Source organism: Periophthalmus magnuspinnatus, chromosome 15 (genome assembly GCF_009829125.3).
Source record: "Periophthalmus magnuspinnatus isolate fPerMag1 chromosome 15, fPerMag1.2.pri, whole genome shotgun sequence".
NCBI classification, from domain to species: Eukaryota; Metazoa; Chordata; class Actinopteri; order Gobiiformes; family Gobiidae; genus Periophthalmus; species Periophthalmus magnuspinnatus.
This window is the reverse complement of record NC_047140.1, coordinates 7959060-7983077: the sequence shown is the minus strand read 5'-3', so window position 1 is coordinate 7983077 and position 24018 is coordinate 7959060. Positions and strand designations below refer to the sequence as shown.

At 38.4% G+C, this 24018-nt stretch overlaps 1 protein-coding gene across 2 annotated transcripts in view; it reads right to left on the bottom strand.

Moving 5' to 3' along the window:
• LOC117382894 (melanopsin-A) overlaps positions 1-24018 on the bottom strand; it is a 34902-nt gene that overhangs the window by 4676 nt on the left and 6208 nt on the right. For both annotated transcript variants that reach the window (XM_033980135.2, XM_055227432.1), the window contains exons 2-7: positions 8040-8176; positions 5969-6102; positions 4981-5184; positions 3381-3552; positions 3115-3291; positions 1189-1296 (exon numbers count right to left, since the gene is read on the bottom strand). In XM_033980135.2, the coding sequence (XP_033836026.2) occupies positions 1189-1296; positions 3115-3291; positions 3381-3552; positions 4981-5184; positions 5969-6102; positions 8040-8176 (932 nt within the window). The remainder of the gene's footprint in view (positions 1-1188; positions 1297-3114; positions 3292-3380; positions 3553-4980; positions 5185-5968; positions 6103-8039; positions 8177-24018) is intronic.

The window sequence follows — 24018 nt, the reverse complement described above, 5'->3', positions numbered from 1 at the left end:
ATTTATGTCTGCAATCTAGTCTATAACATGAAAAATGTCAAAAACTGTTATAATTCAGATTTTTTGACACTTGAACCCCAACCAAGACATTTGCACATTTTTGATGGATTACAAAAAAATTATTGGAGAATCAGTAAAAACATATCAACATATTGTTTTTGTTAGTATCAGCCATTTGCATAGTTGTCTGTACTAGTACTGCTGTACTTCTATTTGGTATTAACTGCTAATACACAACATATTCACGTTTTTTTTTTGAAAATGCTATATCCTTTGAAAACAACCTATTAACATGTGTCATATGTCACTCCCCCAGTCAGAGTGCTGTCACAACACAACCGTGTCAGCCTGCCCCCTGAAACTACTGCACATCGCATCTGATTTGTCAGGTTGCTGTGTACAGTTTTATATCATGCTTTTGCCATATATTTATGGAGAATTGTCGTGTGGAAGCATGAGTGAGGTAGGCTTAAGAACTGAGCACTGCACAGTGCAAATTACTCAAAGATGTATCGATGAGATCTAAAACATCTTCATTCATGTTTCTGATAAGCGAACAATGTTATAGATATGTCAGTTTTTAGAGGGGGTACATCACCTGTATGATTCCATGGAAAATCATACTTCAGAACTTTTTCCATGGAGATATATAAGTTTTGTCCCATACTGTGGGATACAACCAAAGGAACATTCAGTCAAGTTTGTGGAGATGTAAGCCAGCTCCGAGTAACGATGCACATTTTTCAGTGCAATAAAACAATGAAAAATAAAATGAAAAGCAAAAAAAACCAAAAACAACATGCCTTATTTAAGAGATTTTTATGGCTAAAAGTTGCATACTAGGGCTTTAACTTTACACTATGTTCACTTATGTTTCTTGTGGTTGCCTAAATTGTTGTTGAAGCTCAAACTACTGTAATCTTCCTAATGTACGGCCTGTACATCAGTCAGCCATGTCATAATCAGTTGCTTTCTCATCATTACTTATATGAAAAAGGAACAAATCAGCTAAAGTGTTCAACATTAGACTCCATTCATTGAGTGTAATTCTCCCCAGCTGAGTTGACATTCAGGTTAATTGAGTGCAGTGAGGCCAGTGTAGTACTGCATGTGGCTGTGACTTCACTAATGAACTGATAGATTGACTGCTGAAAGCAAAAGGACAAGGGTGGCTCATCAGTGAGGTACCTGTACTTTGGGTGTGTGATGGCGTAGATGATGGGGTTGTGGATGGCGGAGGCTTTGGCAATAATGGCGGGCACAGAATTCATGTAGGGAGTCAACATATCTGCATACCTGTAAGAAGAGAGCAGAAAATGTTACTACATAAATAGAAACAATGTATTATATGTTTTATTATATTATATGTATTTATATCTAACTAAAGAATAGAGGAAGTTTAACAGTTAAAGGCGCTGTACCAGATTTGTACTGTCTTTTTTAACTAGTTCATTTTAAACGGTTTGCAGTGGTCCAAATAGAGAGCTGAGAGAGCTGCTTATACAGTATATCTGTACTGGGGACAGACACATTTTGCTCTAATACATGAATACATTGTCTCTCTTCTGACATAAATGATCCAGGAGAAGCTGATGTTATGTTCTGAGTGATTGTGTAATTCTGTGCAGCTTTAAGGGGCAGCTCAAGAGCGATCTTGAGCTATTATCTATAGATAATACTACACTTAGTACTCATGAAGCTCTTATATAAATATGACCCAGCCAGGCAGTGTTATAACAACCAGTGTTATCCATTCTTTTGGCACTTATATTCCAAGATCAAATCTGAAAGCCACTTTTTGGACTGTTTAGAAGATTATAAAATAAATTCCCCACAGTATTGAAAGAACGCAGCTGTTATTGTTAGGCTTGTCACAATAACATTTTGAAGTGTAATATATTGACTCTGGCCCTCAGCAACTCAAATGTCATCATAAAGGCCTAATACTACTACATGAAATTTCCCTAGTAGTGCGAAGAAAGGTACACATGATTGAGCCTGGTTAGTGGTGCAAAAATCTTATCCATTGCTTTGATACTGTTTTCCAAGACCAATTCTGGAAACTGCCATTTGGACTCTTTAGAAGATTATGAAGTAAATGGTCAAACATCTAAGAGTGCTCAAAGCCATATGCAGGACTTCAGAATCCTCATACAAAACTGAAGTTGTGACAGTTTACCAAGTATATGGACTGCACAACAAAGGGGGGACATATTATGTAAAATCTTTTCATATTTTTTAACCATGTTATAACAATGTTATTTCATCATTAGCTATTCTGAGATGTATTTTGATTGATTCATGCATGTTTGCATAATCCTGTATTGTCTTGCTTTAAAGGATCAAGGTTACTTTATTGGCACCAACAGGTAAATTTTGTTTAGCGAGTCAGCTCATTCACACATATACATATATGTAGAGACACATATATATTCATCTGGAAAAAAGACAACAGTGCATAGTGCAGGGTAAATAAACTAAATCCCCATTAGAAACAATACATTAGAAACAAGAGCGCAAACATGGCACATGTGCAAAGAGGCATAAATAAGAAAAATATAATAATGTCACTTGTTCAGGGCACTGATGGCGGCTGGGACAAAGGTGCTTTTGTAGGGCTTGGTTTTACAGAGAGGGTCTTTAAACCTCTGTCTTGATGGGAGCAGTTGGAACAGTACTTGGAAAATTGCAGTTTTCATCTACCTTCTATCTCCGCCCACTTCTCTGTAATTACTTTAAATTTGACTTGTTTTGACCTCAACAGTTGCTTATACAGTGGAGCTCTACAGAAACAGCCTGGTCAGGCTCTGGAAGTAAATTTTCCATTCCATAAGAGTTCAAAGACATCCAGCTAAGTAGGTAGTTGCTAACTAATATCCATGATGTGGTTTGTTTTAGTCCAAAAAGGCCGTTTAAAATGTAAGATTCTGGGAAATGTTTTAATAACTTAGCTGTTTATAAAATTTCATGTCAAATTTATGGGAAATTTAGTCCTGGAACCGTGGGGTGGATGGTCACTGTTGAGCTCCATATGTGTGGCCAAGACAAATCAGCTCAGATACATGGGAAAAAATCTGGTACAGGGCCTGAAATTAAAAAAGTAGCACGGTTTACCCTGAGAAAGCGGTGAGGGCCACAGCAGAGTATGGGGACCAGGAGATAACGTAGAGGAGAATCACAATGAGAGCGATCTTTGCCATTTTCCACTCGTTCTGCATCCGATGAAAGCTCTTTACTGAGTCACGCCCACTGCTGTAAGAGTGAGTGCTGCCATTTATCTTCCCTACAGCACTGAAAAAACACAGCAGTTATAGCCCTGTTTTATTTCGAGATATGCAACTATTTTAATACAAATGTGATCTGTTCAAACACAGACTTACTGGTTAGTGGTGCGGATTGCCCGGAAGATAAAGTAATAGCAGTAGATGATGATGAAGAGAGGCAGAAAGAAGACGAAGATGAAGAGCAGCATTGTGTAGGCTCGAACTGACGGAGTGAAGGTCATGTAGTCCCACGTGCAGGAGGTGAGTAGGCCCTCTGGCACGTAAGCACCTAAGACAAAGTACAAAGACACAAAAGTCAAGCGTCTCCCCATATATGGCAAGATCTTTTTTAAATTGTCTACAAAATGGCAGAGTACAAATGAATTTTGTTGTAGAAGCTATGATGCAATTTTTAACAACATAAAAAAGAGTATAAATGAATTTGGCTGAATCAATCATCACATGTAATATAAGATATATAATATACTCATTTCTACATATCTCAGACATGTTATTTTCAATAATCCTTCCTATAACAACTTGCTTTGGCTGAAGGAGGAAATATGGACGTGTCTTGCTAAAACACACAAAGACACGACAGTATGCATTGGACCAAACACTTCACTCCTGCATGATGTAGAACAAATGGTAGTAGCTGAAGAGCTGAAGAGAAGAGGCATGACGCTGGAGTTCTAACACAGGAGAAGTTTTTTTACCATCAGAAGGAGACCCAGCACCCAGACACATGAACCCTCAACACATTGTTATAGTGTAGTCCATTCTGGCTATGCTTGTAGGGAGTATTATACCTCTCATGACATAAGCCTAGAAAACAGTGACTGAGCTGGCAGTGAGAGCACAGAAACACAGTACAGCACAGAAATGGAATTTCTCTGACACTGCATTGCATCAACTATCTTGTAAAAACTGTATTTTCTTTCCTATTTTACAGCATCAGGGTGATTGAAGAGCTGTTTCCACACTTCCTCGTTAAGTATTCCTTGGCATGAAACATTTCAAATTGCTTAGTCAGTCTGGTTATAAAACCGCTGTAGATCCCTTTCTTAAAACCACTGTCAAAGCAGCACATTGTCATCCATCAGCATTATTTTTGTAAATTAGAAAATATCAAATGCATTCTTTTAGCAATACGATGAGATATTTTAAAATTAGGCATTTGTTCAGTTTTATTGCCAAGCTAATTGTATTTAGCCCAATGCCTAATCATATGGAGCACAACTGTGACCTTCCACTTTAAAGTTCTGGGAGTACATTTCTCATCCCCCTATCTGCCCGTACATTTTTTGTTAAATAAATGAATAAACAAAAATTAAAAGTCTGAAAGCTTGCTAATCAGCTATGTGGTAGCTGATGTAATGACCATGACAACAATAACCTTATTCAAAATCTGTTTCTGGTGCTCAAAAAAGCTCTAAAGTAAATTAAACTTAATTTTGAGTCTTAAAATGTTTTTGGAATGAAAACAGCTGCATTATGAACATTAGTTGCTTCATCTGGTTAGCATCAGTCATACATTAAACTCTTAATATTTGAAATATTCTATGAAGTCTGTGGGAAAAATGGTAAAATTTACTTTGGGAACCTGAACAGGCTTTGACTGTTGAGCTCCATGACTTTTTTCGATGTGTTTTTGATGCTGTACCACCACATATGACGATAACATAGGCTTTTGCTTGTTTTTTGCTTGTGCACTTACTCCAGCCAAAAAAGGGTGGCAGACTCCAGCCCAGAGAGTAGAGCCAGGCTGCCATGAGGATGAGAATGGCTCGTTTCCTTGACAGTACACCGATAGAGGTCAAAGGTCGCGTGATGACAAAGTACCGGTCCACTGCGATCACTGTTAGTGTGATCATAGAGCAGATTCCAAACAGAGCGCCACAGAATGCATACAGCTCACATGCTGCAAGGGCAGAACAAGAAAACGGTTTAATATTATGGAAATATGGATTCTCAGCTATTGTCACATCTGTTTAAGCTATGACATTGTAACCAAAACACTATCTACCTTTTATTTCTGTCACATAAAGGTTAAAATAGACCTATTCTGCAAAACCTACTTTTTACAGCTTTTAACCATGTTAATGTTAAGCATGTTAGTTGTTTCCCCTTCTCATTTACACTCTCGAAGCTGTATCTGGAGTGATTCGTGCATGCTTGAGCAATCTTTAATAATTTATATTCCAGACGCCATTTTGCTGATAAACCACCGTTTTCACTGCCACCAGTACAGGCCCACTACTCTGTACTTACTTTGTTCTCCAATTTTACTTTTTCAATTGGCAGCGTCATGTAGTCATTTTGGTACAAATGAAAAAATGATGTGCAGCTATCCATAGGAGGTGCCTACTTCACAGCTCTTTGTTGTGATGGCATTTACGGCGACGAGAGCTCCCAATGGGCACAGCAAGTTTTATAATATGGAAGTCAGTGGATTTGTTTCTTTTCTTAAGTTGTTTTAGATGAATAATGTGATTTAAAATGTGCAAATTACAACATAATGATCCAGGGGTGTCAGATTATAACTATAGAGCAGACAAAAGCTAGTTAGTGATACTTTCAGTACAAGCCGTGTGCTATTTGTTTATTTACTTAATGGGGACAGTCCATTAAAAAAACAACTGTGGTATAGATAAGGTGACAATAACGATCATCCTAATGAACATGGTGGTTGAAGTGGACGTTACCTTTCTCTCCAAAGATCCACCTCTTGTGCATACTGGTGGTGAAGAAGATGGGTGTCTGGGTGACACACATGAGCAGGTCTGTTATTGCCAGGTTAATGATGAACATATTTGCCGGAGTGCGCAGGCTGCGGCTCCTACAAACATACACACAAATCACTGTTCAGTCCACCATTCCTCAGCCTGTGCTCCCAACACTCACAACCACCCCTCTTTTCTCTTCTTATTAGGACTGAATAATTTGGGGAAAATTATGATTTTTCTGACAACCATTGCAATTAAGATTGCAATACAGGTTTTCATAATATGATTTTATTCAAAGTTCATATTTTAAACATGTCCAGAAGAACTGACATGAAATATGAGCTGATAAACTAATACAAGAATCACATGTATTTCAGAACATGTTTGTACAGATATGAACAAGCTGTTTTTATGCAGAATGAAACAGGATATTTTGTTGATTGTGGAACAAATTATCTGTATTTCCCATTAATATTAGAGGTATTTTTCTGACATTTGGAAATTGCAATAACAACTCTCGTGTCCTCTTTGCAACAGTAAACAGATTAACAAACCCTCCAGCCTTTCTGTCGTTACAACTAATTTTCACATCTAAGTGCAATGAGTTTGCAGTATTCTTTAATAACAAGGTTCAGGGTATTAAAAATGACACAATGCAAATAACACCCCTGCAGCCACCTAGACACTTAGAGCTGACTCACTCTGCACCTGTAACTGACAAAACTGTCCAAGAGATCGTCACCAGTACCCACTAAATTTCTAAAGTCTGTGCTCAACAGTTTGCTGTCACCACTCACTTGCATAGTTAATATGTCACTTCAATCTGGAACATTCCCAAGAGCTTTGAAAACTGTGGTTATCAAGTCTCTCCTAAAGAATCGCAGTCTCTATGCCACAACACTGAACAATTACCAACCAATATTTAATACAGTGCAATATTTAACACAGAGCAATATTTGACACAGTGCAGTAGTTAATGCAGTCCAATGTTTTGATCAAATGCAGTATTTGACTCACTTGCTGCTGGGTAATTGTTGTGCAATCTTGTTTGACTGAGAGTTGTAGTCTGGGGTGTTTGATGTCTGGCACTAGCACTTACTTATTTGTTTTATTTGTGCTGTGTTGTGGGTGCCCCGAGTCTGTATTGGAGGGTGAGTTGTTTTTAATCTCGCTGTGCATGTGTATGGTGTTGTACATGTGTATAGTGACAATAAAATGCATTCTATTATATTCCATTCTATTCAATCTCAAATCAGCCTTTTTTGAAAAAGTTGTTTAATAGCAGCTTATTAACTTTCTCCAAATGATCAACTGCTTTGATGTTTTCCAGTCAGGTTTTAGACCCCACCACAGCACTGAGACTGCTCTTATCAAGGTGACAAATGACATCCGTCTGAACACTGATGCAGGCAAAGTCTCAGCTGAGTTGAGTCCCGACCTCCTACTGGTGCCCAGAGTCAGGTCTAAACATGGGGAATTAGAGTTTCAGTTTTATGCATCTAAAACCTGGATCAGTCTTCCTGAAGATGTGAGACAGGCCTCTTTGACACTGTTTAAATCCAGGCACAAATGGTTCTGTTTATTTTTGTATATGACCGAAGGGTTTTTATTTGATTTGTGTGTATTGTGATTTTAATGTCTTTCTTATTCTGTAAAGCACTTTTAAAATTACTTTAGGTATGAATTGTGCTATACAAATAAACCTGCCTTGCCTTAATACAGGAGTCTCTGATAGTCCCCCCATATTGATTTTTTATCCCCATAGTCTAAAACAAGCTAAACAAAAATGTTAAATTATACTGTTTGCATGTTGTATTTTCAAAAATATGTAGAAGAAACTGTAATTCATCTTTAACTTGTCCTTTTTAATTAGAAGAGGCAATATATGACATATTTACCCTCCAAAAATTGATTCAATAACATTCAAATTTCTAATGGTGTTCAATTCAAATTGTCGTTTCAATTTGATTGCAATTTATCTTGCCACCCTACTTCTAATGATTCCTCAAAAATACAGAGACAGAGAAGCAGCACATTAGCAGCTTCTTACCTGCTGAAGGCATAAATGACCAGAAAGTTGCCCACCATGCCCGTGATGCCGATGGCCAGGATGACCGAGCCGATGGTGTAGTGGGCATGGTCAGGAACGTCCACTGTGCGGAAACGGCCATCGGGCAACATGGTCACCTGATGACAGAACAAAATATTTAAGTCAGAGGAGGACTGGGGAACAGAATGTGTAATGGTGTTTCTGGTGTAAGCGTCAAAGAGGACCATGAATCTGAAATGTAAAGTCAGATGGATTTATTGAGTCTCACATAGATAAAGAATACGAAAGGAAAGGGGAAGAGCCTTGAGGAGTGTGTGTTTACAGTTTTTATAGAGTGTATCAGTTCATGTGTGTGAAGGAGGGTCCTCTTCTGGTCAGCAGAGCGTTATCTTCGTGAGCTCCCATGCAGCAGCAAGGCCACAAAAAGTCCTGTCCTTGAGTCTGAGCAACAATGTAGTCTGTTGTATTCTATGTGTGTGCAGTTCACTGGTATTCACTGTTATGAACTTAAGCATTAGCACATCCAGATAAAATTGTAATAATGAAACTTTTTAAATGCATCCTCTTCATTATGCTTCTTCAAAATATTGTTCTGTCCATTGTGCATTTTGTAGTTATATTCAGTCAATTAAATAAAAATATGTGGTTTGGTTTGGAGCAGAGTTCAGACTTGGTTGGTTCATGTTCAGTAAATTACTGTACCTGATTTCAAATGTCTGAAAAACTAGTTTATTTTAAGTGATTTGCATATCTAAAGTGCTATAGTTATTCCTCTCTGACTTTATTGATTCCAGGCATCCTAATTATTCACTGCAATGAGTTTTTCTCTTTTTCACAACTTTCAGAGGTCAGAGCAGTTTTCCTGTGACTAAAGCTAACAACTAGCATGCTAATTTGCCTTTCCTGATTATCAAACAAGAAAATGCTTTATAAGGTTGGAGGTACTGAACCCCACCAGTTTCATATGAACATTCACCGAACCCTTGTTTATTGAAATATAAAAAATATATATATATATATATATATATATATATATATATATATATATATATATATATATATATATATATATATATATATATATATATATATATATATAAGGCCTTTAATAATGAAAGAGATTTGTATCTGTTTTATTAACACAAAATAAGATTAGATCTCCAAAACAGTTGTTTCAGAATGAAAGTAACAGCCATTTTACCAGTTGATTTAAACTCAGACTTTATACTGGTATCTTTGATTGAATCTTTAGTGGCCATATAGTTTATGTTCTGTATGTTCACACTAATGTGTTCCATATTTCTACCAATTATTGTCAATGTTTTCGATACAAAAGAGCAGACATATATACTAATATAAATATTAGATAATGTTCATATTAGTATACAAGGTCCCTCGAAAAAACATGCATCATAAAAAAGAACACTGAACTAATATCGGTTGTTTATTTGACCTCTGGCCCCGCATCAGCATTCTGACAATATGCAATAAACATTCAGCTTAATATATTTAGACCTTGCTAACCTGCCAGGCATAAAGCCTGCTGGAACTCTAATATCTGTGTGTCGGATACATCAGTGTTTTTAATTGATCTGCTCGGAGCGCTCATGTTTCCTCGTCATCTCCCAGTTGCCACGTTAACAGCATAAATTACAGAGATAATGAGAGGCAACCTGCAGGTTAAATGTGACCGGATGCTTCATTAAAATGGTGGAATCTGTAATCTACTTCAGGCCAGATTGATGCGTTGCACTCTGAAGTGAGTTCTGCACAATTATCAATCTGGAAAGGCTGGAAGTGATCACAAAAAGGCAGAAGGTCATAACTAATATTTGAATCTGACTGGTGGAAGAGTCACAACAACGGAACAATCAAAGTTTTGTTACATTCAGTTGAGAAAAAAGCACAGACATCTTCCCTGTGCACAAATGAACAAAGCTCTTGCCTTTGTATTTGTATTGTGTTTCAATAGCAAGGACCACACCACAACAATGGTGTACGATTGATGACATGAATGGATCTGGAGGCTGAGTAGAGAAGTAGAGACTCGGGATGGGGCTCTGTCTCAGGTGATTAGCCCAGTCGATTCAGGACCCCTCCCTCACTGTAAATGTTGAGGTGTTTGGGCTGAAAGATGAACAACAGACACACGGTGGGAGAGAGGGATCGAGAGAGCGGAGAAGGACGGTATTACCAGGATAGGCTTGTATAAATAGGACTTCTGGGTAATTAGAGGTGTGGTTGAGGTGAGCTGTGGTTCACTGGTGAGGAGCCGGAGTCAGTCAATCATATTAACTCCATGTAGTATTTTCATAAGGCTATAAGTACATCTGTCGATGTTGCTAGATTTTGCTGTTCAAGGTTACGGAGTCTGTGCTTATATTGAAATTATAGGACTTTGCAACACACCACATTCATACTAAGAAATGCATTTTAACTGTCCTGCCTACACAATGACAGAACTTGGTCCAGGTGGGAATTGATCCTCTGACCTTTGGGGTCAGGAACCACTGCTCTAAACACAGAGCCACTGTCGCCCAAACTAGGCCTGTGTCATGATCCGCACTGTCCGCTCCTGGTTTTACTCCTGTCCTGCTCTTTCCCTCCCTCACCAGCCAGATCTGGGCTGGGCTCCTGGCTCCTGCGCGCACCTGCAGCCCATCAGTGAAATCAACACACCTGCTGTGGATAAAAGGAGCTGGGAGAAGAGACTCAGCGTGGGATCATTGTCGTGTCACGTCTTTCCTGCCTGCGTTCCTGTCGCCCCTGTGTTCTTGTCGTGCTCCGGTCCTGGATGTCTCCTGCCTGCTCTGCCCTACGCCCGTCTGGTCTGCCTGTCGTCCTGTGGTCCCTTCATGTCCCCGGTCCCTGTGTTCCTGCTCACCTGCTCACCTCCGGATCACCCGCTGTTTGTACTTGTCCTATTATTACAATAAATCCTGTAAATATTCCCCGAGTCTGCATCCTTTGGTCCGCTACACTCACCCGTTACAACACCTGTCACGGTAATGACTGTATCGACTTATCATTTCAAGCTGGAATAGTATATTTTGGGGCTCTATATCAATATGTGCACAATTTCTTAGTAAAAATGGGGAGATTTTGACTTTTATTTTTGTCAGACAGATACGGAAAGTCCTGATACTGAAAGACGTTGCGTATAGAGTTTTTAACCCATTAGTGCCTGGTGTCTCTTATTTGTGACAATGGTGAAGGGGTTAAAAGGAATTTTGTTGAATGAGAACCATAATGAAACAACTGCCAGGGACAGACAAATTTATGCAATAAAAGAAGCTGTTGAATGAGAACTATACGGAAACAACTCCCAGGGACACACATATATATATATATATGTACAATAAAAGACTGTTGAATGAGAACCATGTGGAAACATCTGTCAGTGGCTATCCATCTTTTCTGTCATGGTTCAACATCAGATTTTCTTCTCTCTCATGGTACACAGGTCTCTCACTGGCCTCACATCAATGCGCTGACCCATAAAATGACATCAACTGCTGTGTTTGGGTCCTTTTAAAGGCGCTCCCAGCTCCACCAACCTGTCAGACCAGAGGCAGTCTGTGACGATGATTGAAGAGTGGTGACAGGCGAGCGGTGACAGGCGAGTGGTGACAGCGGGTACAGCACTCAAGGACATGAGGTATTACAGGTGGATATGGGATGTGGCACTAAGCTGCAGGGGCCTGGTATCTGATAATGTGCACATATCCAGGATCATATCTGGAAAAGTCCACTTTAGGGCTGAACGTTTTGAGAACAATATCAAATTCCATTTGTCTGTTAAGCATCATCAATATATTTGCAATATATGTTTTAATAATAAGATTCTGTTCAAAGTTCACTTTTTAAACCTGTCCCGAAGGAGTGACAAAAAGACTGATTTCAGACCGTTTTTTCTACAGATCTACAGGGTTAGCCATTTTTGTGCAGAATGAGACAGTATATTTTGCTGTTTGTAGAGGAAATGATGGTACAATTGTTGAAAGTTGAAGTAAAATTGAAGTACATTTTAAATCATAGAAGTAACAGTAAGTTGCTGTCCTAATGTGTGTCACGATACTAAAATTTCAAAATTGGGTCCATCCAAATTGCAATTTCAATTGGACTGCGATTAATCTTGCTGCGCTACCACAGACTGTATATATAAATGGACACAGCCACCCCGCTAGCAGCTGACTTCCAAATAGGAAATGATCATGGGTGTGCTTCTGGCTACATCAGCTCTGACTCCAATTCACTTTACACTGAAAAACTGTCACCCCTCTCTCTGTAACTGCTGCTGTCACGCTCTCATCAACAACTCATCTAAATATTTTGGGGAAGTGGGTGGGGGCACAGAGCTGCATTAAACAGAAAAACATCAGATCATGGTTTTGCGTTTTTATCACCATCTCACCCAACCCTATTATGTAAAAAATGTACAAAAGTTGCCCTAGCGTAAACTGAATGAAAAACCTTTAACCACGCACATATCCCACCATGCAGCCCAGTCAGTTAAAAGAACATTGCAGAGGAGAAAGAGAACATTAAATTGTGCCTTAGCAACAAATGTAACAGTTACATCTTGCTGAAATCTATCTATCCACTAAATCTTCATTATCCAAATACTTTCCGTCTCATCAGCAGCAGGGTCTGGGATGTGTCTGCATATTAAAACATATTACATAAATCTTTAAGCTTTAAGCCATGTTATAATGCTGTTACCTCCTCAAAAACATACCTAGAGTTGTGTGTTGTTTCATTCACACATGTTTGAGTGATTCTTTATTATTAGTCTGACTGCATCTCAAACTCGTATAGTAGTAGTAGTAAGTAGTTTTCAAGTTAACAGCTCCTTTTACCTTTAGTTCAGTAGAGGTGAACAATTCTGGGGCTGATTCTAGTGAAGGTGTACGGAGTTTTGTAAACACAGTGGACGACTTTCTGTATTACCGCATAACATCACAAGGTGGAACGGAGTGTTTCAGTTTGAAAGAAGAACTCAGCCTAAATATGCAGGGTTTGTGTGTGTTTTTGATGAGGAAACATTATAACATAGATCAGAAAATAGCATATGTGCCCCGTCATAAAATATAGAGCCAACACCATTGCTTTAGACTCAGACCAGATCAGTGTCGTCATTATGTGAATTCCGTGACTCATCCCCATCAGCTTTGTGTCCTTTCTACATTACAATCAGGCGTTTGCATGTGTCCATGAAGCAGTATTAAAGCAATGACCCCATTAGCGGCAGAGGTCTAATGGAACTAATTACAAATACTCATGTTACTGTAGTTGAGTCGATTTTTGGGGTAATTAGGCCTGTCATGATAAGTACTGATGATAGGTTTTTAGGAATGAATATTTATTTATTCATTCCTAAAAATTACCCATCCACCTATCATGTACTGTACATAGACTTCTTTGCACTAGTGAGATAATTGTGGTGATTTTTCTGTTCTACGATGAGATTTGGGCTGTAGAAGGTTAAATTATGAATTTACTGACTACTCTGTTAATGTTGTCACAACTTGAAAAATTTCAAACTTGATTTCAATACTAAGGAATAGGCTCGCTACTCCATACTGACTCCGATACCACGGTGATAATAAAAACACTCTTTCTTTAGACAATAGAATGTGATTTACTGATATCTATGTAATCCCTCAGTGGTCCAGGCAGGTTCAATAGTGGTCCATGGGTGTATACTAGTCTAGTCTGTGTCTTGTATTTGTTCTGATACAGCTCAAGATCATTCTAAAGCTGTTCAGGAAAGGTTCCTTTCTGTCCTGTAAATGTGACTTTCTTCATAACAATACCCGCTCAAATGAGTATCTAGTTTCAATACTAGTGTTAGTATCAATTAGTATCCATAACTGTACAATTTTGAGTAGATTTTTAAACATGTACTTGTATATATCATAGAAGTTACCGAGTACTGTCCCATTTGTGCAATACATGACTCCTCTGCTCCTACAAACACACATAAACACACTGCACCGCTCTGATTGGACAAAGCTCAGAGAATATAGGAATTGCACCACTGGCTAGTGGTGGAAAACACAACTGAACTGCCCTCCCTGCTCAGAGCTGTGACCTTCAGCAGCTTTTTGTGAATGGGTAAAAACTCTGGTCACCAAAATGGCATTTTCAGTTTCATACAATTTTGGATCTGTGGTGTTTAAACGATAAATGGTCCATTTTTATATAGTGCTTTTTCACCTTTAATGCACTCAAAGCACTTTACATCAAGGATTCACCCATTCACACACACTCATACACCAGTGTACACAGACACTGGGGGTGTGGTGGGTTTGTTTCCCCCAAGGACACAAAGACAGTATCCATCTGTGGAGGCTGGAATCGCACCACCGACCTGTGGGTGAGTGGACCTGACCACTTTACCAATAATGCTTATGTTGAGAACGGGAATTGAATCGCCCACCTTTGGATCAGTGGACAAACACTCCACCAACTGAGCTACTGTTGAAATGGTTTATCATTTCAAAGACCGAATTAGAGCTGCATGGGCGATAAAAAAAACTGAATTGTAATCTCATTCTTTGATGATCTGAAAATGCCATATCGTGATTCACAACTTTTCTGTTTAGAGACAGACATTTTAACCACCCTCTCCTCCTATTGGTCAACCTCGTCATGCTCTGAGTGAGAGACAGGTGGATTTGACCAATGACAGTGAAGTGAGGAAAAAAAAGCCAAGGACATTATTTACCTCTTCAAAGCCATATAAAAATACTGTAATGATGTGATATTTCGGTTTTAGTTCAGCAACGCCTTTTGTTGTTCTTGTATCTGTTTATGTGTTGTTGTTGATGTTGTTAAAGTAGCTGCTTTTGTATGTGACACTTGGTTGCTATGCCGACAAGTTGATATGAAGTTTCTATTGGTCAGTTCCTGGTCTGTTTTGGACACTGACTCCAGTGAGTTGACACTGCTGGTGTCAACTCACTGGAGTCACAAGAGCTGGTTGCTCTTGTTTTGGTGTGTGTTATGGCCTTCACTTGCCCCTGTGTTCAGAAAATAAACAATCAGAAGAAATTTGGCGTGTTTCCGTACACCAGAACACTACACCAGAACACTACACCACTAATGTATATGAAGCGTGAATAAATTAAAATCATAATATTATTTTTTTGATTGAAGAATTTTGAAATTTCTGCAAAAATTCTAAGCAGCTCTCACCAGATATGTCCCTCAGTGTGGTCAGATTGTACAGATGGTACAGACTCCTGTTGAACTAATGAAGTGGAGCTCCTCTGCATGTTTTATACTGAATCCTTTAATACACATGTCCAGCTGTCCATGTTTGTGATGTATGCACTGTGTAGAAGTGAAGACATGGCTACATATAAAAATCTGTTGTTGCTGACATGAAATAAGATGTGACATGACAGAAAAATGCCTCTTAAAAGTCAGCGTCAAATAACTATGTGCTGCCAGCAATTATATATATATATATATATATATATAGTGCTGTTCCATACAGTCACTAGCAAACTACAAGCTACATTTACCTGCATAGTTCTATTGTGTTTGCCTCTGCCTCCAAGTATTGATTTCAGTCTCTTTGGTTCTGAATTGTATTGTTGATCCAAAATCTGTTCAGAATAAAAAGGCACAACATGAGTTCAAGTCACACTCCTGCCTGTGCACCTGCCTGTGCACCTGCCTGTGCTGCTGTCTGTGCATAACAGCACATTACCATAATGTCCTAATGAGAAGTGGAAGCCTGTCAGACATACATGTGCAGTATCTCTGTGACACTATCAAAAGGTCACTTTCCTTATTACAGAACTTTCATGGACCTGATCTAATTAGAGAATGTCCATTTTACACATAAAAAACTGAAACATACAGTGTTCTTGGAGAACATTTAGGTGTCTGCATAGCACCAGGTGGCAGAGTCTTCAAACTTGATCAAAGGCATTTTTTCCAGAAACAGCTTGTACACAGTAAAAATGTCCACTGTTATTGTATGAAGCCATAAGCATAGAATTATTTCACAAAGTGTTGGAATAAAAATAAACTGTGTGCATCAGCTGCCAGCTGCTCCTGTCAGTCTGAATGATGTAACAGTGTGTACCTTGTGTACAAGCAGCTGACCCACATTTACTCATACTGTGATTGGCATGACAGAGTGATGTGGATGTGAAGCTTTCACAGCTTACATCAGACATTTAACACTCACTTATCTCCAATTAAGCCCATTGTAACTGTCTCCTTCTATTAGTACAGTGAGTAATGTGAAGGTCACGGAAAACTGAAAACCTGTTTGTTTACTCTTGTTGGACAAATAAATTATGATTATTGTGAGAATAGATAACTAAGAATTTCTGTTTTCTTCAGAATTAATACAGTGCAGGGCAGGGCAGCTGTGGCTACAATAGTATCTTACCATCACCAAGTGTGGAAATGAATGAATAATGTCTATAGTGTAGCGCTTTGAGAGGCTTTGAAAAGCGCATTACAAGTGTAAGCCATTATTATTATTATTATTATTATTATTAGTTTGTCTATATATCCATCAATAAAATAAAGATTTATACAGATCTGTTCAATATAAATGTGTTGTTTGAACCCTAAGTCATATTCTATTCTTTCTTGTCATTTTCCTTTATATACCAACTCAACAGTGTCAAAAAGTGTTTGAAAGTCACAAGGGAAATTTGAATAGATTCGAGATCTAATCATTTGCAGACTGCAGTTACTGGTCTGGCATTTTTAATCTACAACCAACCTTGTGGCAGTGCTGCTTGGAGCCGAGTTTAGATTACTAATAGAGAAATGAGATAAAGTTGTGTGCTAAATGCCACTAAAGTTTTCAAGGTTCAAGGTTTTTTTATTTGTCATTTTAACATGTCAAAAAAACAACATGATGCCACTGCAACAGTCTGTTGGAAACACAGTCCAGCCCTCAGTGATTCTTTATGTTATAGGTTGGTCATTGACAACTGACCTTGCTAATGCCAATGTGATCCAATATAGACGATAACTGTTGTCTACATAAATATGCATTACTTGGAATGGTGAACAAACTAGTGCCAGAAGGTACAGTAAAATCTGTATCAAAATCAAACTTAATGACCATTCACACAGACAGTGGCCTTTTCTTTTATGCACCACTTAAGGAAAAACTAAAACATAACTCTGCCCACGCCAGTTCATATTTCTCACAATCGTGGAATAATTTAGTTCCATAAACGTCTCCCTTGGGAAGTGTTGTAGGCATGTCCCACCGGGAGGAGGCCCTGGGGGAGACCCAGGACACGCTGAAGGGACTATGTCTTTCGGCTGACCTGGGAATGCCTTGGGATCCTCATCCAAGACGAAGTTTGGGAGTGCCTGATTAGACTGCTGCCCCCAACCCAGCCCCAGATAAACAGAAGAAAATGGATGGATAGTACGGCACACAATCTGAACATAAAAGAAAAAACACCATTTTGTTTTTGTCTGGACCACACCAGCAGCTGTCTGGGATGTGAACAGCTTTTCCGACAACAGCCTTGCCCATTTAAAGCTAATCTGGTAAGGTTCCCTATACAGTCAAAAGCACAATTTTTCTGCGCCTTTGTCTCCTTCAAATCAATAGACTTTAAGAAGTAGGCTGAGCTCTGACCTTTGCCTGACTGAATGTTCTGTTTACCTCACACGCACAGCCCTTCCACAGCTCTACTGCCTCAACAGAGGCAATCAGAGCACCAGTAAGAATCAGCGATGCTCACCACACTTAAGTCATCAATAAATCAAGAAAAATACTAATCTACAAGGAGTCTATTAAATCAGGCCTATTATATAAAATGGACTTTTCAGAGCTTTTAACCATGTTATAGTTGTTTCCGGACACTGTTTAGTTGAATAGTTGTTTTTGGAGTGATTTGTGCATGTTTGATCTTTAATCGCTTATTTTCAAGACACCATTTTGCCAATCAATCCCTGTTTTCACTGCCAATGGCATATGCCTACAGCTCTGTAATTATTTTGTTCTCCCATTTATTTATCCTGCATTCCGCAGCATAATCATATTGGTAAAAAATTTTTTTAATCTGTAGCTCACTATACTATATTGTTGTGTTTTACAGCGATATCAGCTCCCATTGGGCACAGCGGTTTTCTAATGTGGAAGTCAGTGGTCCTATTTCTTTTATTATAGATTAATATTACGATTTAAAATGTGCAAATTATAACACAACGATCCACAGGTGTCATAGATTATAACTATATAGCAGACACAAGTACAATATGTCTATAAGTGTATGACAGGTTACAGTACCTTTTTCCACTAAAACATAATTAACATCATTATAATTAATTATTAAAAATCTTGCCTAGTTTTGTCTAGTTTTTTGATCCTGGTGAAGTTCATAAATGTTTTCCTGGTTGGACACGAGCAGCAGATACGGCATAGTTATTTCCAGTTCCAGTTACCTAGCAACCATACTGTTAACGAAGCCCAAATTTGTCTAAAGTACACAATAGTTATGATTAGACTAATAAGAATACATGAGAATGAATGTTTAAATTGAGAATGTGAGACTTGTACCTTTCCTCTCATTGTGTTTTTCTCACAAACTGCCCCTTCACTGATGTAAAACTATGATAAATATTTACCACAGTTACTATCCCACTGAACCAATAATTAGAAAAACATGAAAACTTGTCATATGAACTTTAAACAGTGCTTTGGTAACTAAAAAAATATTTTCTAACTATGCTAAGGGTTGAAATTATACAAAATTCAAGTTATTAGAACCCATTAGTGGAAATTGAAACAGCAAGGAGCATCACATCAGAGGAACAATCCCCATGAAATCAGAAGAAGCCCAGAATATCAATCACAGCTCCGGTATGGAGAGGCTGGTGATTCACTTAAAACATGCAGAGTCGGTGATGTGTGGTCGGATTAGACTGTTTCAAGCTGTGGAGCTAATCTGATCCTCCAATCTAAAGCAGTGATTCATGTGTTTAAATATGACTCACTGTAAATAAAGAACAGAGACAGAACCAATGGCTATTAAGAGACATACTCATTTGAATGAACGAGGTAAAGGGCCCATATTACGCTATTTTCTGATCTATGTTATAATGTTGTTTCCTCATCAAAAACATACCTGGAGTTGTGTTTTGTTTCATTCACACATGTTTAACACACAAAGCTTGCAAATTTGAGCTGAGCTCTTCTCTCAAACAGAAAACACTCTGATCCACCTTGTGATGCCAAGTGGTAATAAAGGAAAAGATTCACTGAATGTTTTTGATGAGTTAACAACATTATAACACAATTAAAAGTGCACTAGAATCAATTTTGTGTAATATACGACCTTTAAGTCATATACAGTTGACAGTAACTTCATGAACGCATATATTTATTAATTATTATCTGTATACAACATAACATGATGCTTCTCAATATGATGATGTATTAAAGAGGTCAAGATGATTACTGTCAAAGTGAAGACTGCTGATGTCAAGGACACACTGAGAAATGTAGGCCTGTCACGATAACACATTTTGAAGTTTGTTTTATCGCTGGAGTAAATATAGACAATAAACAAAAATACTGAAACTAATTTATGCCACTGACACAAAAACCCAAGAGCACATTTAAACCACAAAAACTATTCAAAATATTATTATGTGCAATATTGTTAAAATTTATAATCTGCAATAAATAAACAGTAGATTGAAGCACTTTACTTTTTAGTTTACATCTGTAATGAGTGATAGAAGTTATTAATTCAGCCTTTCACGGCTTAAATTTTATCATATTGTCATGCTCTTGGTCTGTCCGTCATATTTTTGTGTATTTTTTCCTGCTTGGTCACGTGTCTGTGTCTGGAGCTGGGGCGGAGAGCTGGGCTCCTCCACACCTGGTGCTAATCTCTAATCAACTAATCAACAAGCTGAGGAGAATAAGAGCAGCCAGGACCTGACACTCAGCACCAGATCATCCGCGTACCTGAGTGGTATGCTTGCTTGGCTCAGTTCTTGGTTTTCCCTGTCTTGTTTGGGTCTAACTCATTGGATATTCTACCCTCCACCAGATCCTGCTCCCTGGACCCGCTCTGCTCTTCTGCCTCAGACCCAGCTCTACTCTGCCGGTACAGTCTGCCCTGTCCCAGACTTCGCTTCACACACCCAGCTCCTGGACCACGACCCACGGGCTGTTCTCGACTCACCATTTGATCACCGTTCACGTATTGTGCACCTTTGTAAATAAACACTGTAAACTTTCCCCCGTGTCCTGTATCTCTGGCCCCCCCTTGTGCCGAGCATTACAACACATATAGCCAAAAAATAACCACAACTTTCCCAGTAGTGCAAAGAGATCGTACAAACGAAAAAAAAGCACCCCCAAAAATACTGTTGAAGATTTCGTATACTGAGCGATAAGTCGATATAGTAATTATCGTGACAGGCCTACTCTAGACAGTGTTAATTTTTTAGCTTTTGTCTTGTTTTAACAAAAAGGTTAAGATACACTTATAGGGAGATTTACCCTCCGCATTTGACCCATCCTTCCATGTCACTAGATCATCTCCCCTTGAGCAATGAGAACCGGAACAAAGTGCCCTGGGACCAACCTCCAGGGCTTGAGCTAGTCTTGGTCAGGACTAAATATTACGTGGAGGACTTTACATATGGTGCATGTTTTGGATTGATGGGAAAACTCGGAGTTCCTGAAGGTATTTTAGTAAACTAAAATCACTCTTTAGACAAGATTTTTGTTGTAGTCAACATAATTCAAGTTTATTTATATAACACATATAAATAATCTCCTCTCTTCAGATAGATATAAGTCAGTGTACGCTAGTAATCTGACCAGAACTGAAGAATTGGCTTGAATGAGCAGCGAAATGTCTTCACTCTTACAACTTTTTGTCTAGTTGACAGAACAGATTTTTTATTTTTTTTTTAAATGAAAGAATATTTAAAACAACTTCAGATGAACAATGTGCTTCAGTTTTATTTTAACGATGATGGCATTGTTTTATGGGATGTACAGAGGTGTTTTGTGCTCTGGTTTGGGGCTTTCCTCTCTGCAGTTTACAAATCAACAAATTAATTAAGTTGATGAAGTTAACAATATGAAAACATCTGACTGAGAGACTGATGTTGAAGCACGATCAGCCAGTAAATTATGGGGAATAAAATTTACAGATACATGAAGCAAAACATGTGATTGGAACATTATTTTAGGGCTGAATCTAGCTGCTCATTTTCTGGAAAGCATTGTGATTTATTTAATTTATGTTTTAACAAAAGGATTCTGTTCATATTTTAAACTTATCCAGAATAACTAACACAAGAATCACATTTCAGGATATTTAGTTGTTTGTGGAAGAAATTATTGGTACTTCCAAAACTGCAGCCTTTGTGATTTTCTAATTGCGATTACGACTCGATTGTGATCTGTCCTACCGCTCTAGGTTGCACCCAGACTTTGTGAGATCCTAATGTCTAAACTGCTCCTGATAACATTTTGTCCTCCACCCTCCATCACTCCCCCCCGCTCCTCTTCCCACGGCACTGCATCACATGACCGCAGTGTGCGAGGCCTGTTCTTCATGCCTGCCGCTTGTTCCAAAGACGGATCAATCAGTTCACCACCACTGGCTGGAATCAAAGGCCTCCCCCCAACACCTCTGACAGCTTCACAAGAGCCCGTTCTTGTCCTTTCTGCATCGATAAACCGACATAAACACCAAATAGTCTACCAAGATGAAAGCTAGTGTCAACAAGGTATCAATATTATCTGGCAACATTTGACAACAACATGGTTTAAAGCTCTAAGAAGTCGATTTTGCATAATAGATATGCTTTAAAAGCACTGAGCAACCTAATTAGTCACTGTGATGAGTTTACATGCACTTTTCACAACTCTCAAAGATCAGTGTGAAGTTTTGTTGTGACAGGGAAGCTAACAACAACTAGCATGCTAACGTGTACTTCTTGATTATAGGCTTCATAATTAGATCCAGACAGCACACCGTGGATTTATTTAGACCCCGAGCTGCTTATACAGTATGGGTCAAGACACACTTTGATAAATATATGGTGCTGCATTGACCTCTTAGAGACAATGTAGAAGGTCATCCTGATCCTTTACAAAATATATAATATATAATATACTGAATCATCCCTGGGTTATGACAAACCTTAAAATCCTAATAAAATGTGATCGTTGCAGACTAATTCCTGGATATTTCACTGACAGCGGTTGGCCACATTCTCTGAACATCGGCTGCTTAAACTATCAGGACTGACACAGTGTGGAGTCTCTGCACGTCACATTTTTCCCTTTTTCTGTTTCCACAAATAGCACCGCTCGTTCATCACTGCAGACAGTTGTTATTTGATGTGGATTCCTGGAAATACAGACCAATAAAATGTGAGCTGTTGCTGTTGCTGTTTTAGGTTATGGAAACGTGAGGAATGTGGATAAGACTTCACATCTGGTGTAGGTATCTCATCATGACAGAGCTCGAGTACATAGAAGAACACGGTGAGCTCAGGAGGAGTCTGGTCCTTCTTGGCTTTAACACTTGGACAGAGCATGAAGAAGGCTTTGTGCTGGAAGATCAAAAGTCCCAAATGCAGGTTTGCAGTGATCCTGATTACCAGGTGACCTTGTAAGCCTGACCTCGTGTCAGCATATCACTGTTTGCAGAAGAGGCAACAGATCCTGACTGAGCCAAAGGTTTTGGCTCTTTGGAGAGAGGGATTATTTATAGGATATCAGATTGAGGTGATCTTGAAAAGGTAGTTTGGACTTGTTCCCACGTCCTCTGCTCCAAAATGGATTCCACTGAGGCCACATAAAATCCCATCCAAATTCTTTTGTGAGTGACAGTGCATTGCTGAAAGTCTATGCAGTGTAAATCTAGTACAGACAAAGAATATTGTTAATTATAAATGTTGGAATGGATTACACATGATTGGCCGCAAAAGCGTTGGAGTGATTGTGATTGTAGATAATACCATCATATAGAGATCTGGACTGCATCATCACACAACCTCACTCAATTCACTGCTTTCTCAGTCAAACATGTCAGAAATGAATGTGGATTTTAAGATCCTACAACTACTGCTCCTTTGTTTACTTTTAGTGTTTTAGCTAATGCTTCCTGAAGGACATTTAAGATTGTTTTATTTTTTTATGTATTTATTTATTGATCTTATTTTCTTGTCATTAAAAAAAATACCTTTAGAGCATCAAACACCACCTAGTTTTGATGGAAAGGTGCACTTTATAATGACAATGACAAAAAATGTATTAAATAAAAAAAACATTTAAAAAATCTTGAACTTCCCTCCATATTTTTGACATTTTACAACAAAGATTACAATAAAGACGGCGAAAGGTTGCCAGTAAGGTTGTATTTGTGACCTGAGTTCTGTTTTTAAATATAGCCCTTGCTTTACACATGGGAATAAGCTCTGATGGTGTTGTGGAGAATCTGTCTGCTTTTCAAATGCGCTGCCTGACTGATCTTATTTGGGTCTTAACTGAAAATGTCAAGCTAACGTGAAGGACAAGTAGGTTTGTTATCATTTATAAGTGATGTATGTGTGAAATGTTTTAAAGTTGTAACAGATTGCACACTGGAATTGTTAAAATGTGATGAATAGCACAACACTATTTTGACATAATTTGTCTCCATGTTTTGAAAATGTGCTGCAGTAACTTTGGCACTCAGAGGCAGATACAGTTAGATAGGATTTGAGTTCAGTAAATCCAGACTTTAGGCTGACCCTCCACATGTGAGACAGTTTACCTCTAGCTCACCAACTCATTCTGAATGTAATCCCTTCTGAAAACTTGCTGTGGATGTGAAAAAAAATATGATTCACATTTTTTATTTATTTTTTTATTTTTATGTTAATTTTAGGGAAATGGAGTAGGGATGAATGATTCGGGAAAAAAATCCAATTGTGAGATTGCTGACAAGCATTGTGTCGA